General features: G+C 42.5%; 1 protein-coding gene across 4 annotated transcripts in view; it reads right to left on the bottom strand.

The window, feature by feature from the left end:
- Positions 1–18,447, bottom strand: part of LOC115147154 (erbin-like) — a 121,189-nt gene that overhangs the window by 19,283 nt on the left and 83,459 nt on the right. For all 4 annotated transcript variants that reach the window (XM_029689201.2, XM_029689203.2, XM_029689202.2 and 1 more), the window contains 8 exons: positions 15,486–15,549; positions 15,205–15,279; positions 14,145–14,289; positions 13,187–13,259; positions 6,473–6,602; positions 6,167–6,282; positions 3,506–3,575; positions 1,122–1,221 (listed from right to left, as the gene is read on the bottom strand). In XM_029689201.2, the coding sequence (XP_029545061.2) occupies positions 1,122–1,221; positions 3,506–3,575; positions 6,167–6,282; positions 6,473–6,602; positions 13,187–13,259; positions 14,145–14,289; positions 15,205–15,279; positions 15,486–15,549 (773 nt within the window). The remainder of the gene's footprint in view (positions 1–1,121; positions 1,222–3,505; positions 3,576–6,166; positions 6,283–6,472; positions 6,603–13,186; positions 13,260–14,144; positions 14,290–15,204; positions 15,280–15,485; positions 15,550–18,447) is intronic.

Here is an 18,447-nt window from a genome sequence, read left to right as displayed (position 1 = left end):
TGATTACCTCGAGGAGAGATGCCGAGATGCTTGAACAGGACCGAGCCTACAGCAGATCTTTTTAGTATTAGTCTAGGTTAGCAACACGCTGCTCGAGCCGCATGCGCATCAACCACCTTGCAACCCCCTGGCTATTTATAGATTTAATATATACATATATATATATATATACACACTGTACCAGTCAAACATTTGGACACACCTACACATTCAATGGTTTCTCTTAATTTTTTACTATTTTATACATTGCAGAATAATAGTGAAGATGACAAACTATGAAATAACACATAAAGAATGATGTTGTAACCAAAAAAGTGTTTAACAAATCAAAATATATTTGATAATTCTGCAAAGTAGCCACCCTTTGCCTTGATGACAGCTTTGCACACTCTTGGCATTCTCTCAACCAGGTCAGGAACAAAAGGGACAATGTATCCAAGACCCCTTGATAAAGTTGCTTGGATTCCAAATTTGAGTTATTGACCAATATCATTACTGTTGAGTTAACCTTCAGGATGTTACCACACCAGAACCTACCCAGAGGTGTTAGACAATGGAGGATGGCAAGAACAACACAGAGAAGGTTGATTTTCTGAGAAGACAATAACATCTTTTCAATAGAATGTAAAGAGTCACTCTGGAGGACGGGCTACCCTACACAGTATAATAAAATATGAATGACAATCAAACCTTCTGTTTGATTATAATAGTTGTGTATCCGGGTTTCATTATTCAATGTCTTGGCTTGATGTGGCTATTTCAATGAATCACTGGAGAACCATATGTTCTTCATTGGTAGGTTTATAAATCAAAAAGTAACATCTCTCCTGCAGCATATTTACAATATTTTCACGAGATTCAATTCTCCCTGAAACTTCACTAGACAGCCGCTGTGTCAGATTCTGTGGTAATTTGATCCGACTGCTATTCGTGGTGCTGAAAATCAGATATAGCCTCGATCGAGCTTGTAAAGGGCTTGTATTTTATATGGGGCTCCCTCAATACTTTTTAGGGGGGGGGGGGGGGGGGCTGGTCTAGGTTGTATTGTAAAAGTGAACAGAGCCTACCCCACAGATAGTAGGCCTTAGTATTAGTCTAAGACTCGGTTGTCTAGTACTCACAGTCCTCTGTCCTGGTCTGCTGGGGGAACATGTAGTTGGTGAGAACTGTCTTGTGGGTTTCTGGATCCTCCTCCTTCTGCAGAGGGATGAGGGGCTTCGACTGTGGGGGGAGGGGAAAGAGACAATATAAGTCCGCGCTATAAGAGTAAATGTTGAACATCCTTATGGCTTATGAAAACAGTCAGGAAAATGCAATTTCTTGCCAAGTAATAGTTTTCTGAATATGTATTCACTGGGGTTGTCCCAAGTTACCACAGCCACAAAGTAAAAACAATCATTTGCATTTTTTGGTCTTCTTTAAGGTTAGGCATACAATTAGCAGTGTGGTTAAGGTTAGGTTTAAAATCACAATTTAAGAGTAATTGTAGAAATAGGCGGAATGTGTGGTTTTGTGGCTGTGGTAACTAGTAACAAACATTCACTGGTGGAAATCATCATTGGTTTCCAAACCTACTAAAGCCTTTGGACAGTAACATTAGGACATGATCAGAGATGTATTTCTTTGGAGGAGATCTAGTGTGGCAGGAGTAGGGCTGGACAATATATCACATTTATTTGAATGTATGTTTTTACGTGATTTTCCAAATGCCTGTATCGCAAGAATCAAGTAATCTTTTTGTTTTTATGTGCCTTTATGTCCGCCCATTCCCGTGTTGTCTTTTTGGTCTTGTCTCCTCCTTCTGTGCTGTTTGCACCTTCCCATTTACACCAGAGATGTGTATCTAATGACGAGACGCTCATGTCTCCGCAGTATGTGAGAGGAGCTGGAGCGGAGCGTTCCCAATTTGACTGGAGCGAGACTCCCAAAGGCTGGAGTGTCAGCCTTCTCGCCCTCTCCAATTTCGCTCCAGTAGCGCTCGCTTCACGAGCCCAGGGCATGCCCGGACCAGCATGCATTTGTAGTCTACTTGTGTGCTGCTATCCCCTTGCTATACATATTTTCATAACGAAACTGATTTTAAAAAACACAGGTGCTAAACCAAGGTGACTTGAGGACCAAGAGCAAGAGAGGGAGTGTGGTGATGTAGTGTCCACAACTAAAGAATCATTGTGGAATCTGAAAGACAAGTATCCCAAAAGCATGATGGTGTACTTTCTAGATGCACATGCTAAAAGAAAGGAACAAGGTGGCTAGATAACTAAGTGTGTCATTGCAGCCAAGTATTTAAAAAACGTTTAGTTCAGAATCTAGTTTCTCATGGTCAGAGTCTTTCGGTACCTTTTGGCAAACTCCAAGCGGGCTGTCATGTGCCTTTTATAGACAGGAGTGTGCCTTTCCAAAACATGTCCAATCAATTTAATTTACCACAGGTGGACTCCAATCAAGTTGTAGAAACATCTCAAGGATGATCAAAGGAAACAGGATGCAGCTGAGCTCAATTTAAAGTCTCATAGCAAAGGGTCTGAAAACTTCGGTAAATAAGTTCTGTTTTGAATTTTTAATACATTTGCAAGAAATCCTAAAAACCCGTTCTCGCTTTGTCATTATGGGGTATTGTGCGTAGTTTGATGAGGAAAAAAGTCATTTAAACTAGTTTAGAAGAAGGTTGTAACGTAACAAAATGTGGAAAAAGGGAAGGGGTCCGAATACTTTCTGAATGCACTGGAAGCCACTCAACCAAAACATGCTTGTTTTGTTTTAGAGAGCGCTTCTCCCTCTCTGGTCAAATGTTCTCAGCACAGCGAACGGTCAGCGGCTTTGAGTTTTCAGCTTTGGAGAAAGGCCCTCTGTGCCATATGGTGTGTCTGCAGGATTAGACGCCATGGAAGTGTTTTATTACGTTTAATCTGAGTTTTTGGCGGGTTGTACTGTGTCCAACGGGATTAGTCCATGGCTGGCTGTGGGGAGCTGTCGGGTTGCACCACTATACTTGGGTCGCTTGTTTTCTTGCCCCAGAAAATGACCACCAATCCCCATGCTTTCCAAAATGACCACCAATCCCCATGCTTTCCACAATGACCACCATTGTGTGTGAGGTAACAGTGGGTAAAGCTATCGATGCCTCCGTCAGCATTGGCTGATTGTTAGGCGTAAATAATCACAAGATTAAATATGCCATGGCGTGGTATCTGGAGTTACTGTAGGGGTTTGACATGTTTTATTACGCCGTTTGAGAAGTAGAGCGACGTGGAAGTGCACTGGCTCCCACACGTTTGAGAACATCTCAGAGACCACGTGTGTGTGTGTGTGTCATTCAATTACAGATTACAATTCTCATGACACTGCAGGGAGGCTTTTGAAACAACAGGGTCATACAACAAGCACCTTGATGGTCCATACAAACAATGAACAGAGATTTAAAGAAATAAGCCTATATGGAATACAGTACAAAGCACTGAAAGCCCCTTAGTTGAGGTGAAAGCCAAGAGGCTGTGTTTCACACCTGGTTCTCAGACAGCCACATAGCAGTCATCTGGTTGAGCTTGGTGAAGCTGTAGGGAAGATTCCTCAACCTGGAGACACAAACAGAGAAAGAATTACAGTTGAAGTCACCCTGCACATTACCGACCTGAGAAAGATATGGGACAGATATCAACTGGCAACGAAAAGCACTATTTAGCGAATAGGCTGTAATATCACGCATCCATAACAACTTAATTTAAACCACACTTAATTGTACAGATACTGCTGTCCGATATTAATAAAGCCCCAAATCTTTAAGTGCTATTGCCTAACGTCTACAGGAGAACTTTTTAAAGTGCACAGAGAATCGGATAGACTATCCTCTTATGTTTGTTGTGTCGTAAAACTTTTCCAGTTCGATTTTTTTTTGTTTCTTCCTGTGAAGCACATCGAGTTGCATTCCATGTCTGAAATATGCTGTATAAATAAAGCTTGATGTGATTACATCTTGAACAGGTAGGAAACAGGTGATGTGTCAAATGTGTCTCCAAGGCCAAAGTGGGAATGAGAAATAAGTGGTCCCGGGGTAATAAACAGGTCTCTTTCTGGCTGTAAAAACTGGAGGATAGGAACTCATTCACAGCAGGTTACAGGGTTACTGCTGAGTCATGGTAAAATCTATTTAGTGCTGAGTCATGGTAAAATCTATTTACTGCTGAGTCATGGTAAAATCTCTTTAGTGCTGCTGTCAGTGAGAGGACTGGAGCGGCTAGTCCGTCTGTGGCCATGCCTGGAAAAACACCTGGAAATAAACCCCTATTCCTTCCTAAATCAAATCAAATTTTATTTGTCACATACACATGGTTAGCAGATGTTAATGCGAGTGTAGCGAAATGCTTGTGCTTCTAGTTCCGACAATGCAGTGATAACCAACAAGTAATCTAACTAACAATTCCAAAACTACTGTCTTATACACAGTGTAAGGGGATAAGGAATATGTACATAAGGATATATGAATGAGTGATGGTATAGAGCAGTATACAGTAGATGGTATCGAGTACAGTATATACATATGAGATGAGTATGTAGACAAAGTAAACAAAGTGGCATAGTTAAAGTGGCTATGTATTAGTGATACATGTATTACATAAGGATGTAGGTTTTGTGAGTGTCTGAAATCAATCCACTCAATCTTCCTGGTCCAAACGTTATCTTCCTGGTCCAAACGTTATCTTCCTGGTCCAAACGTTATCTTCCTGGTCCAAACGTTATCTTCCTGGTCCAAACGTTATCTTCCTGGTCCAAACGTCATCTTCCTGGTTCAAACGTCATCTTCCTGGTCCAAACGTTCTCTTCCTGGTCCAAGCGTTATCTTCCTGGTCCAAACGTCATCTTCCGGGTCCAAACGTTATCTTCCGGGTCCAAACGTTATCTTCCTGGTCCAAACGTTATCTTCCTGGTTCAAGGCTTTAACTCCTGTATCATTATTCACCAATGATTTACTTCCAGTGTCTCCGGGAGTTTGGGTAAGTGTGGGCAAAGTGGGGGAATGCATTCTGATGATTTTTTTCTCCATTGTTGACACACACACACACACACAGAGCGTGTGTGTTTCTTCAGCGCCTTATATAATCCACTTTGGTGGCGGACGCAGCAGAGAGAGATTGCTCTGGTGCCAGCGCTGGTTCCAATAAGCTGGATGGACATGTTTTACAAGGCACCACGTGGCAACAGTAGAGTGGCTTTGCACAATAAAGGGAGCAGCTGGTAGACCGGTACCCATTTTAACGACTGCGTTAAACTGGTGTTTCGACTGTTCGAGTGCTCCAATGAAAACCCTCAGAACACCAGAACCAATGGGAAAAGTTAGAGATCAAATTGATTTGAGTGATGTTCACAGCAACAACATAAGCGAAAGTTGCCGTAATACATTGTGTCGTCAGGTTCCACGGATTAAAGATTGGGTTAACGTGATGCTGTGAAGCTTGGGCTTTTGCCATGGTACCACATATGGATGTTCAACCATTTGTTTTATTCATAAACATCTCCATTTCAGCTGCATGTGAACCAGGCTAAGTAAAGTAAATACTGTGTGTGGAAATGTGTGACGCCTCCCTGGGGGAGGGGGGTTTAGAGCTGATGCGTAGCCTCTCCTGCAGCGTCTGTGACTCTCCATTCAACCCTGACAAATGTGCTGCCTCCTCCCCACTAGTACGACAGATTCATTTGCACTGCAGTCATATTTTCAACAATGCCTCATTTGTAATCCATGTTTTATGTGATTAACGTTCCCCATCTTAGCTGGGATAGGGAGTGTTGACGAGGGCCCAAACAGGAGTACAGGGGGGATGTGACATGGGAGAGTTAACGTTCCCCCATCTTAGCTGGGATAGGGAGTGTTGACGAGGGCCCAAACAGGGGTACAGGGGGGATGTGACATCTTAGCTGGGATAAGGAGTGTTGCGGGTTGAGATGGTGGTGACGAGGGCCCAAACAGGAGTACAGGGGGGATGTGACATGGGAGAGTTGCGCCGAACCTGGATAAGACTGTGTGATGAAGAATGACAGACTTTCTCAATAAAAGAGGCCCCATCAACACTGGTCTCCTGCCTATCCGGCTGCTTTCCAGAATGCATCAACAATCTGACTGGACTGCCATTCGGCTGAGACGGGAGGAGTAGAGACAGGAGGCTAGACTCACTTGTTGTCACTGAGGTTGATGACCTTGAGCTTGGTCATGTCTCCCATCTCCTCGGGCAGAGACTCCAGCTTGTTGGAGTGCAGGAACAACACGGTGGCACTCTTCCAGCTGCCCATCTGAGTGATGTGCAGATAAGAGGGATGGGACAAAGGGATAGGACATCAGCACACAGCTGGGGCCGGACACGATAAGTTGATGTGAAACACACACAATTGATGTTTTTTGTACATAAGCACACAGCACAGCGTGCACATAATAACACAAACCGACACTCGTAAACACACTGCGTGGGACTCTAATGCTCACCTCTGGGGGCAGCTGTGTGAGGAAGTTGTGGTCAGCGGCGAAGGTGCGTATGCTGACACACTGTCCGATGGAGGAGGGCAGAGCCTCGATCTCGTTAAAACTACAGTCCAGCTCATCCAGGGCTGCCAGCCTACCGAGGTGGAACAAGAGGAGGAAGAAGAAACAGAGGGAAAGGAAGAAGACAGGCAGAGGAAGAGGAGAAGAGAAAATAGGTGTTTAGTGTGGTGAGGGCTTTGGTTGATTTATTCATTCAGGGACAGGAGACAGCTTTATACCATAGTGAGGGAAGTCCTATAAAACAGTATTTTTCCTGCTCGAACTAGCCAACAGTCCTTGGAATCTTCATCCCCTGTCAAATGTTCTATTTCTGACTGACAGCTACCATAACTACCATAACTATCTAGAAAAAAAGAGTGAGCGATTATTCTGTGACTGGAAGACTCGCTGGAGAAGAGGTTACTCTATATCCAAAACTCTCCCATACTGTATCTGGTTCTCATTATTCTGTTTTTCTCATGCTAGCATACAAGCTAGCACACACTAAATATATATGGTGTTTTTATTCCAGCATTAATACAAAAAAGACATTCTGCGGATAGATGTTTCACATGTGAAATTTAAGCTTGAGTTGAGCCATAGTAGCCTCCGCTGAGGTCCCAACAACCGGATGTTCCAAATGCTTGTCTAGACTTGGCTGTAAAGCCTATTTTGAACATCTGAGATGACAGGGTGATTAACAAAAGGCTAAGCTGTGTCTCAATATATTTCATTTGTGATTTTCATGAATAGGAATATTTTCTAGGGATATTTATGTCCGTTGCGTTCTGCTAATTAGTGTCAGGCGAAGATTACGCTCCCGCATGTGGGATGGGGAGTCACTAGAGGTGGACGTTATCAAGGCGACAATCAACCTTAACTCCTCCTCCACATTTACTGGATTGGATGAACAGTGCAGAAGAGAACCCCAAAAGTTTTTGTTTCCTTCTTGTCAAGACCAGTGTGTGTGTGTGTGTGTGGGGAGGGGGGGATCTAGTTTCAGACGCTTATTATACGCAAGCTACATTAGATAAAGACAGAGTAAGCGTATGCGACCAAAAACGTTGCCATGCGGCCAGCAGTTTCATTTTGGGAACACTGTGCACCCAAAATAATATCTCTCAGAAAATAATTGTTGTAATGATAAGGCTTCGCTGTGCCATTGTTTCCGAGTGCCCTAAAGGAAAAAAAAGTGCAGATTCGTTAGCGTCATGGTTGCACCATTACTACAGCGAAAACAGCTGGCTTCTAGCACAAACAGGGCAAAGGATCGGATCCATATTAACAAATAATAACCTTCCTATAAAAACCACATTTTACATTCATAAACCATGTCGTGGGCCATTCTAAAACTACTTGCATGCCGCTAACAAAAATCGTAATTTTACACAAAAAAAAAAGTTGAAACTTATATTGCACAAATGACTTTGTAAAATGATAAATGACAGGTATTCGCATCAACATTTGAGCTTTTATAATAAACTGAAGTATTTACAGTGTTACATATTCATTTCTAGAGCACAACATGTTCTTCAAAAGTAGCTAGATTTCATATAGGCTATCTCAAAACAATTAAAATAAAGATTTGCTACTAACTACAATTTTGGGAGCACCAGTGATACCAATGAAAAATATTAATTTAGAACCCTGGTCACCTGTAGACCAGAAGGCATTGCAGGGGCGCTGCAATCAAATCAAATAAATGTATTTGTCATATGCTTCTTAAACAACAGGTGTAGACCAACAGTGAAATGCTTACTTAACTTCTCTAGGGTTGGGGGCAGCATTCTCTAGGGTTGGGGGCACCATTCGGAATTACGGATGAAAAGCATGCCCAAATTAACGGCCTGCTACTCGGGCCCAGAAGATAGGATGTGCATATAACTGGTATATTTGGATAGAAAACACTCGAAAGTTTCCAAAACTGTTAAAATAGTGTCTGAGTATAACAGAACTGATTTGGCAGGCGAAAACCTGAAACACGGGGTACCAGTACCGAGTCGATGTGCAGGGGTACGAGGTAATTGATGTAGATATGTACATCCACAGTATCAGTCAAAAGCTCGGACACACCTACTCATTAAAGTTTAAAAAATATATATATTTTCTACATTGTAGAATAATAGTGAAGGAATCAAAACTGCCAAGAGTGTGCAAAGCTGTCATCAAGGCAAAGGGTGGCTACTTTGAAGAATATAAAATATATTTAGATTTTTGAACACTTTTTTGGTCACTACATGACTCCACGTGTGTTATTTCATAGTTAGTTTTACAATGTAGAAAATAGTACAAATAATGAAAAACCCTGGGATGAGTAGGTGTGTCCAAACTTTTGACTGGTACTGTAGCTCGGGGTAAACTGACAAGGCAACAGGATAGATAAACAGTAGCAGCAGCGTATGAGTCAAAAAAACGGGTCAATGCAGATACTTCAGGTAGCTATTTGTTTAACTATTTAGTAGTCTTACGGCTTGTGGGTAGAAGCTGTTCAGGGTCTTGTTGGTTCAAGTCTTGCTGTATTTATGCCGCTTCACACAAAGTAGCAGAGAGAACTGTCTGACTTGGGTTGCTGGAGTTCCTGGTACAGAGGTCTGGTATAGAGGTCATGGATTTGTTTTATATTGAACCTTTATTTAACTAGGCAAGTCAGATAAAAACAAATTCTCGTTTACAATGACGGCCTAGGAACAGGAACAACTGCCTTGTTCAGGGGCAGAACGACAGCTTTTTACCTTGACAGCTCGGTGATTCGATGTAGCAACCTTTCGGTTACTGGCCCATCGTCAGGCTTTACCACCGGCATGTCGTCAGGAAACGTAATAATAGTGAACAGGGAGTACAGGAGGGGACTAAGCACGCACCCCTGAGTGACCCCCCGTGTTGAGGGTCAGCGTAGCGGATGTGTTTTTGCATACCCTCACCACCTGGGGGCGGCCCATCAGGAAGTCCAGGATCCAGTTGCTGATGGAGGTGTTTAGCCCCAGGGCCCTGAGCTTAGTGATGATCTTGGAGGGCACTATGGTGTTGAACACTGAGCTGTAGTCAATGAACAGCATTCTCACACAGGTGTTCCTCTTGTCCAGGTGGGAGAGGGCAGTGTGGAGTGCAATGGAGATTGCGTTATCTGTGGATCTGTTGGGGCGGTATGCGAATTGGAGTGGGTCCAGGGTGTCTAGGATGATGGTGTTGATGTGAGCCATGACCAGCCTTTGCAACCATTTCATGGCTACAGATGTGAGTGCTACGGGGCAATAGTCATTTAGACAGGTTACCGTGGCGCTCTTGGGGACTGCTTGAAACATGAACGTATTACAGACTGGGTCAGGGAGAGGTTGAAAATGTCAGTGAACAGCTGGTCAGCGCATGCTTTGAGTACGTGTCCTGCTGCAGCTGACCCTGTGCCTCAGTATGTGTGTGTGTGTACGCATGTATGGGTTGGGAAAAGGCAGAAATCTCCAAATCTCCATTTCGCAGAAAAACGGACAATAAAGTTCTATTGAAAACAGAGAAGCTAGGAGAAAAGGCTGCATACGCAGCTGGGGATTTCTGCGCTATGAAAAATGTAAATGCATGCTTTTCCAAAGGCAAAGTAAGATGGACCTGCTGCTTGCTGGCCAGTCACCAAAGGCTGTGGGATAAAAATAGCTAATAGTACTAGAACACAAGTTGTTCTCCTCTATCATTCCCTATATTCTCTATGCAGTGGTTCCCAAAATTTTTATAGTCCTGTACCCCTTAAAACTTTCAATCTCCAGCTGGGTACCCCCTCTAGCACCATGGTCACTCTCAAATGTTGTTTTTTGCCATCATTGTAAGCCTGCCACACACACACACACACACACACTATACATTTATTAAAACATAAGAATCAGTGTGAGTTTTTGTCACAACCCGGCTCATGGGAAGTGACAAAGAGCTCTTATAGGACCAGGGCACAAATAATAATAACCAATCATTTTGCACTTTATTTAGCCATCTTACATATAAAACCTTATTTGTTCATCAAAAATGGTGAATAACTCCCCACAGGTTAACGAGAAGGGTGTGCTTGAAAGGATGCACATAACTCTGGGTTGTATTGGAGAGAGTCTGTCTTAAATAATTTTCGACACAGTCTGTGCCTGTATTTAGTTTTCATGCTAACGAGGGCCGAGAATCCACTCTCAGATAGGTACGTGGTTGCAAAAGGCATCAGTGTCTTAACAGCACGATTTGCCAAGAAACTCTGAGCGCAGTCCCATCCAGAAATCTGGCAGTGACTTCTGAATAAATTCCATTTTCAAAGAAATTTCAATTTAGATGAGGCTCTCTTGTTCAGATATCAGTAAGTGGACTGAGGCAGGGCATGAAAGGGATAACGAATCCAGTTGTTTGTGTCATCTGTTTTGGGAAATTACCTGCATAGTTGCGCACCCAGCTCACTCAGATGCTTCGCTGTACCACATTTGACATTGTCCGTCAGCTTGAGTTAGGGAGTAACTGCTTGCATGCGCGTTACCACTACACTATGTCTCTCTGTCATGGCTTTTGCATCATCAGTACAGACAACACATCTTGACCACCAAAGTCCATTTGATGTCACAAAGCTGTCCAGTACTTAAAAAATACCCTCTCACGTTGTCCTGGTTTCCAGTGGTTTGCGGAAGAGGAGGTCTTCCTTAATTGACCCCCCATAAACGCAACAGACGTATACCAGGAGCTGTGTCACCCAGCTGTAATGCATATAATTCACTGGCTTGTATGTGAAGCAGTAATGGTTTCAAAACATCTCCTTCCATGTCACTGATGCGTCGTGGAACAGTGTTGTTTGATGAAGGCATTGTCTGTATAGTTTTTTGGGCCTTTTCCCCCAGTATTGTCCCAGCCATATCGGCGGCAGCAGGAAGAATGAAGTCCTCTACTATAGTATGGTGCTTGCCTGTCCTAGCCACTCGGTCCCCAGCATTGTCCCAGCCATATCCGCAGCAGCAGGAAGAATGAAGTCCTCTACTATAGTATGGTGCTTGCCTGTCCTAGCCACTCGGTCCCCAGCATTGTCCCAGCCATATCCGCAGCAGCAGGAAGAATGAAGTCCTCTACTATAGTATGGTGCTTGCCTGTCCTAGCCACTCGGTCCCCAGCATTGTCCCAGCCATATCCGCAGCAGCAGGAAGAATGAAGTCCTCTACTATAGTATGGTGCTTGCCTGTCCTAGCCACTCGGTCCCCAGCATTGTCCCAGCCATATCCGCAGCAGCAGGAAGAATGAAGTCCTCCACAATAGTAAGGGGCTTGCCTGTCCTAGCCACTCGGTAGCTCACCATAAAAGACGCTTCTAGCCCCTTCTTAATAATGGTATCTGTTGCTTTTATACATGTCTTACTACTCAACAGTTGTCTTCATTCTCGCTCAGAAAACTTGTGGCTTATTTTTTACAAATTGTCATGGTTTGTTTCTGAATGTTTGAGCAAGAGTGAAGGTTTCCCGTGAGTGATTGGATGTTAATTATTTGACTAGGCTACCTGTATTTGACATTGTATTGTTACTTCGCTGAACACTAGATGGTTTCATTTACTACTCAGGCGAGAAAAATACCTCATCCAAAATGTATACCCCCTTTGGAAAAAATAAATATACTGTTGGAAAACGTGAAGGAAAAAAATGAATAATAATTGTGTGAATCACATTTGTATTTGGTGTACCCCCGACAGCATTGCACATAACCCAGTTTGGGAATACCTGCTCTATAGCAACCGAGTAAAAAGAGGAATCTGATTCCCCTGCTCAGAAGTCAAGACCAGGGACAAACAAGAGTGTAGGACATCAAACACAACTCAAGATCTAAAGCAAATTGAATTAAATACAAGATTAAATACATATAATCAGTTTGCTTTACAATCCTGGTTTGGGATTAAACCACGGTTCCCCTTGCAATCACTTATTTATAATCCCGCCAAGAAACTTTTCCTAATCCCGGACCAGGAATACTAATTGGCAATGTTGGGAAACAAAAACAAAAAGAGAAAAGAAGAAATGTAAAAAATACAGAAAAATTATAAACCATGTTGCCAAGATCTTTAAATGCAATTTGGCTACCACACATACTATGTTGATGGTTTAAAATAATAATGTAATTTGTCTTGGTTGCTCCATACAGATGATCACGTCTGTAGTCAGAGTTCAAGTCTTACGTTGGTAAATTAGAGTGTGCGGCTTTTCCTTTTCTTCCACAGAGGTCAAATCTAAACTTGGTCAAGTCCCAGCCTGAATCGACTTCCGTGTTACCAGGAAACAGCAGTCAACTGCCAACAACTGGCCTAACCTGTCGTAAGTAGTTGAGTATTGGCGAAGCAGACTTAAATGGCGGCTTTAATCTGTCAATACGGTTTTAAGAGGTTCCTGGGGTCAGGGATTACCATTGCACCCATCCACAATAGAACAGTCAGGATTTGTTCAATCACCTAAATCATTGGGCATAACGCCTCAACCTCTACAATCACTGACAACCGTGAATCGTCTCATATCTGGCACATGTGGAAAAGGAGGTCGATGGGACAAAGGGCTTAGGTCAATTAATCAAACCTAGCCCTATATTGGTGTACTGTACTGCAGCGTTCTGTGATATGATTGGATGATGATCAATGTGAACCAATCAGGATGGGTCTGGTTGTTTTAAAACTATGGCTGTAGTAGTACTCACCCTCCGACAGAGTCGGGAAGATACATGAGCTGGTTCTCATCCACTTTCAGAGCAGTCAGTTTCTTCAGGGAGCCTGAGAGGGAGGGAGGGAGAGATGGAAGGAGGAGGAGGGAGAAGAGGGCGGGAGGGAAGGAGGAAGAAAGAGAAAAGAGAGGTAGAGAGTGAATAAGAGGGCGGTAGGACGAGCGAGATAAAGATAAAATAATACATTAGGTAACAGCACACTGCTACAGTGCACACACAAATTGATTCTGATTCTCAGCTGGATCACCAAAAGAGTATGCATTACAGTAATGCAACAGATTAATAATTAATACCAGCAACAATACTGTAACTGGCTTTACGACCATCGCTTGGGGCTTAATAAATTGCTTACTGAATCCAGCTGTACGCATTTGTTTCATCTTATTTAATGGGAAAGCAAAGTATCTCCCATCAGAATGAGAGCTGAATGCTTAGACATAAAATTCCAAGAGGGCTGCCATAAACACATATCCCCGTAAAATGTTATCATATATTTAGATGTTCAAACCATATCACCGTTTAAATAAAAAAATGGCGGCTGGAACAGAAAACTGCTTTGGTGAAGAATCATGCTTCTGGAAGTCCACTTCTTCAATATGCATCCAGGTGAGTCATTCATTCCAGAATGAGATTCAATTAAAGCCAATATTCCTCTTCCCCCCAAAATAACAACCAACGACATCCATTAGACACACATCAACAATGGCATGGCAGAGGCCCCATGGTCTGGTCACTGGGCTTCGTCATACAGCCTTTATCATGAGATGGGCACTGTTTGTGTATTCATGCCGGTCTATCTGGTGGTCTTTGTCCATCTTTCGGTCTGTGGGTATATACAGTCTTTATCATGAGATGGGCACTGTTTGTGTATTCATGCCGGTCTATCTGGTGGTCGGTCTGTGGGTATATACAGTCTGTGTGTGTAGCCACTCACCTATGGATCCAGGCAGCTGTGTGAGTGCGTTGTTAGAGAGCAGCAGGTCCTGCAGGCTCTCACAGCCACAGATCTGCTCATCCACCATCTCCAGGTTGTTCTTGGACACGTCCAGGTAGGACAGCTGCTTCAGAGTGCCCAGCCTCTGGAGAACAGAAACATGCGTGAGTACACACACACAGCTGTCTTACAATACTTGGGGACTTTAGGGGACCAAATATTGATTCCCATTATCCCGAACCCTGAAGCCTAAAATAGCAAAATGTCCTCACTTCAAATCATTTTTGTTGGTCATTTTTGTTGGTTTACTATTCTTGTGAGGACTTCTGGTACTCAGAAGTATAGTCAAACGTGTACACACACACGTGTGCAAACAAACAGATCGACAAAAGTACAACCTAATATGAGCCTGCTTTCATGGAAATGAACGAAAGACAAAAGGAAAGGAGAAAGAATGGTCTGGCTGCCGTGTTTTGATGAGCGTTTGGTTTCTTAATTAAACAGTAATTTCAACGTCATAACAAACCCTAGCGCAGTGAAATGCAGTGTACATCACAGCATTCCTAGGCATGGTTTATGAGGCATTCTTTAATAATGTTCTACAGTGAGGCCAGGCAGTATTCAGTAATCCTAATCCAGGGAGAGCCTGTGATTACGGGGTTGCTGTCGAAATGCTTGCGGCGCGCTAATGTTTTAATTATGACCTATTTACCAAACAAGCTGGCCATTTCCATGAGCGAAAAAGAGCGAGAGGCATTACGCAACACGTACTGATGACGACGAACCACAGCAAAACACAATTGTTTGGATCACACAATGACATCGAACCAACAGATGAATTGGTCTGTGGGTTCGTCATTAGCGACATGAATCTTATGACGTTGGACAGGGAGCAAAACATCTTTAATAATATCGTACTATGTTGGCTTTTTTTTGAGTTAACACACAGTTTGTGTCTCTGGGGAATGTTTTACCACCATACTGTAGGTAGGACAGACGGTGTGAAGGTGCACAGGAAGAATAAGCCTGTGGGGAGTTGAATGGCAGTTTATCACCTTACCCCTGGTAGGAACGTCAGCCTGTTTCCATCCATCCACAGCTCTTTGATTCCAGTGAGCTGCTCCAATACCTCAGGCTGGGGTTAGGGGCAAGAGAGGGAAAGAGTCAGGAGAGACAGTGAGACAAAGAGTGGATGGAGAGAAAGAGTGGGGAGAGCGAGAGACACAGAGAGAGGGACAGAAAGGGAGAGAAATGAGAGCTCAATTCATTTACAACCATTCAGGAAGCCAATGACTTTAGAGGACTGAGGTTCAGCCGAGGGCAGGACAGAGAGACACTCACCACTTCAGTGAACTCGTTACTCCCCAAGTCCAGCCTCTCCAACTGGGTGAGCTTGTGCATGCTTCTGCAGAAAGAGAGGGAGAGAAAGAGATTGATGTTGAGCTAAGGAACTGGGAATAGTCAACCACAACAGCAGCATCAAAGGATTACCCTGCCATTCTGCAGGGTTACTTAGAAATCCTTTTTTTTTTTTTTTTAAATTGCCGCCATCTCCGTACGGAGATCGAATACAAAACATACATAGAAAATGTATGACGAGTTAATTATTGAGTATTATGTGTGAGTGTGTATGCACAGTGCCTATAGAAAGCCTACACACCCTTGACATTTTGCTGCCTTAAAATCTGAAAAGGGATTAAATAAATAAATAAATCCCTACAGATCTACACAACCTACTCCACATTTTCAAAGTGAAAGAAAGTTACAGAAAATGTTTTTAAAAATATATAAATTAATATGACTGACATAATTGGATAAATCTCCATCCCCCCTGAGATAATTGGTTGAAGCACCTTTGGCAGCAATTACAGCTGTGAATCATTTGGTTCTACCAACTTTGCACAACTCTTAGGGCAACATACAGCCATTGTTTATGTCAAAATTGCTCAAGCACATTACATTAGGTTGGGAATCATTGACGGACAGCAATATTTAAACCTCGTCTCTGATTTTCAATCATATTTAAGTCAGGTTTGAGAGTAGACCACTAAACACCTCTTGGCATGTCTTTGGCATTAAAATGTGTAGAATTGTCTTGCTGAAAAATACAACCACCCCAGGATTAGGTTTTCAGAAAACTGAGGCAGGTATTCCTCAAACTCCTTTCATATTACTTTTGATCCTGACAAACTCCCCAGTCCCTGCCGATGACAAGCATACCCATAACATGGTGCTGCCAACACAATACTTGAAAATAAAATAGGGTTTCACTCTGTGTTGTTGGATTTGACCCAACCCTGTAGTTTAGGCAAAACATTAAATTATTTGCTGTGATGTCATGCAGTATTACTTAACAGCCTTGTTGCAAACAGAATGGATCATTTGGATTGGATTTTTTATTTTTTCAATTTTAAACACAGGCTTCTTTCTTTTCACTTTGTCATAGAGGCCAGTAACGGAGTGAATGCAATGTTGTTGATTCTTGAGTATTTCCAAGTATCATGGTGGCAGCATCACGTTATGGGTATGCGAGGTCAGTACAGGTGCATCAAAGCTGGGAACGAGACTGAAAAACAGGTTCTAACTCAAGGCCATCAGACTGTTAAACAGCCATCACTATCACAGAGGCTGTTGCCCTATATACATAGACTTGAAATGACTGGCCACTTTAATAATCTTCACATATTTTGCATTACTCATCTCATATGTATATACTGTATTCTATACTATTCTACTGTATCTTAGTCTGTCACTCTGAAATTGCTCATCTAAATAGTTATATATTCTTCATTCCATTCATTTACTTTAGATTGTGTGTATGTTAGATATTACTTGTTTAATATTACTGCACTGTTGGAGACAGAAACACAAGCATTTCGCTACACCCGCAATAACATCTGCTAAAACACATGTATGTGACGCATAACATTTGATTTGATGCTCGTCATCGGCAAGGACTGGGGATCAAAATAAATATGTAGGCATCAAAACAAATATGAAAGGAGCAAAGTCCAGGTAAAGACATGCCAGAATGGCTTTCCAAAAGATGTTGAGTGGTCTAGTCTCAGTTTTGACCTAAATCTGCTTTAAAAGAATATTGATGTCAATCAATTATTACCAAGCAAATGTAATGAGCTTGAGCAAATTGACAAAAACAAATGGATATACACAGATACAAAACATTAGGAACACCTGCTGTTTCAATAACAGACTTAACAGGTGAAAGTTATGCCTTATTGATGCCACTTGTTCACTCGACTTCAGTGTAGATGAAGGGGAGAAAACAGGCAAAACAATGATTTTTAAGCCAATTGAGACATGGATTGTGTGCCATTCAGAGGGTGAATGTGCAAGACAAAAAGTTGAAGTGCCTTTGACCGGTGTATGGTAGTAGGTGCCAGGAACACCGGTAAGAGCGTGTCAATAACTGCAACGCTGCTTTCACGCTCAACAGTTTCGTGTGTGTATAAAGAATGGTCCACCACCCAAAGAACATCCAGCCAACTTGACAACTGTGGGAAGCATTGGAGTCAACATGGGCCAGCATCCCTGTGAAACACTGTTGACACCTTGAAGAGTCCATGCCCCGACGAATTGAGGCTGTTCTGAGAGCAAAAAGGGTGCAACTCAATATTATGAAGGTGTTCCTAATGTTTTGTGCACTCAGTGTATGTTGCCCTAAAAATTGTGCAAAGTTGGTCAAATCTTATTCCAAATGATTCCCAGCTGGCAAAGGTGCTTCCACCAGGTATTAACTCAGGGGACGGAGACTTCCAATTATGATATTTCATTTTTATTTGTAATTATTTTGTGGAAAATATTAATTCACTTTGAAAATGTGGAGTAGGTTGTGTAGCCCTGTAGGGGTAAAAAAAAAAAAAAAAATGTTTTAACTTCTTAGGGCTGGGCTAGGCCCCTTTTTTCTCCACTTCCTGTCTGAATGACGTGCCCAAAGTAAACTGCCTATAGCTCAGGCCCTGAAGCCTGTTTGTAGAAACATTATAATAATGTAGGAGATTGTAACACAATAGATATGAAAGAAGAAAATCCAAAGAAAAAAACAATTCAAACTTGAGACCATCCTCTTAGAAATGCAGGAGTAAGACAATTAGCTCCCTGGATGCTATTCCTATGGCTTCCACAGGGTGTCAGCCAGTCTATGTTCAAGGTTTCAGGCTTGTAACATCAAAAACAAATTAGAAATATCAGTTTTAGCAGAAGGACAGTCTTGGAAAATTGTGTTTGCGTGCGACATGAAGACATTACGCACCTGCTAAAATCATTTCCCTATTGAACATAGTTC

Source organism: Oncorhynchus nerka, linkage group LG19 (genome assembly GCF_034236695.1).
Source record: "Oncorhynchus nerka isolate Pitt River linkage group LG19, Oner_Uvic_2.0, whole genome shotgun sequence".
NCBI classification, from domain to species: domain Eukaryota; kingdom Metazoa; phylum Chordata; class Actinopteri; order Salmoniformes; family Salmonidae; genus Oncorhynchus; species Oncorhynchus nerka.
Note: the sequence above shows the minus strand (reverse complement) of the source record. Positions and strands in the feature narration are given on the sequence as shown.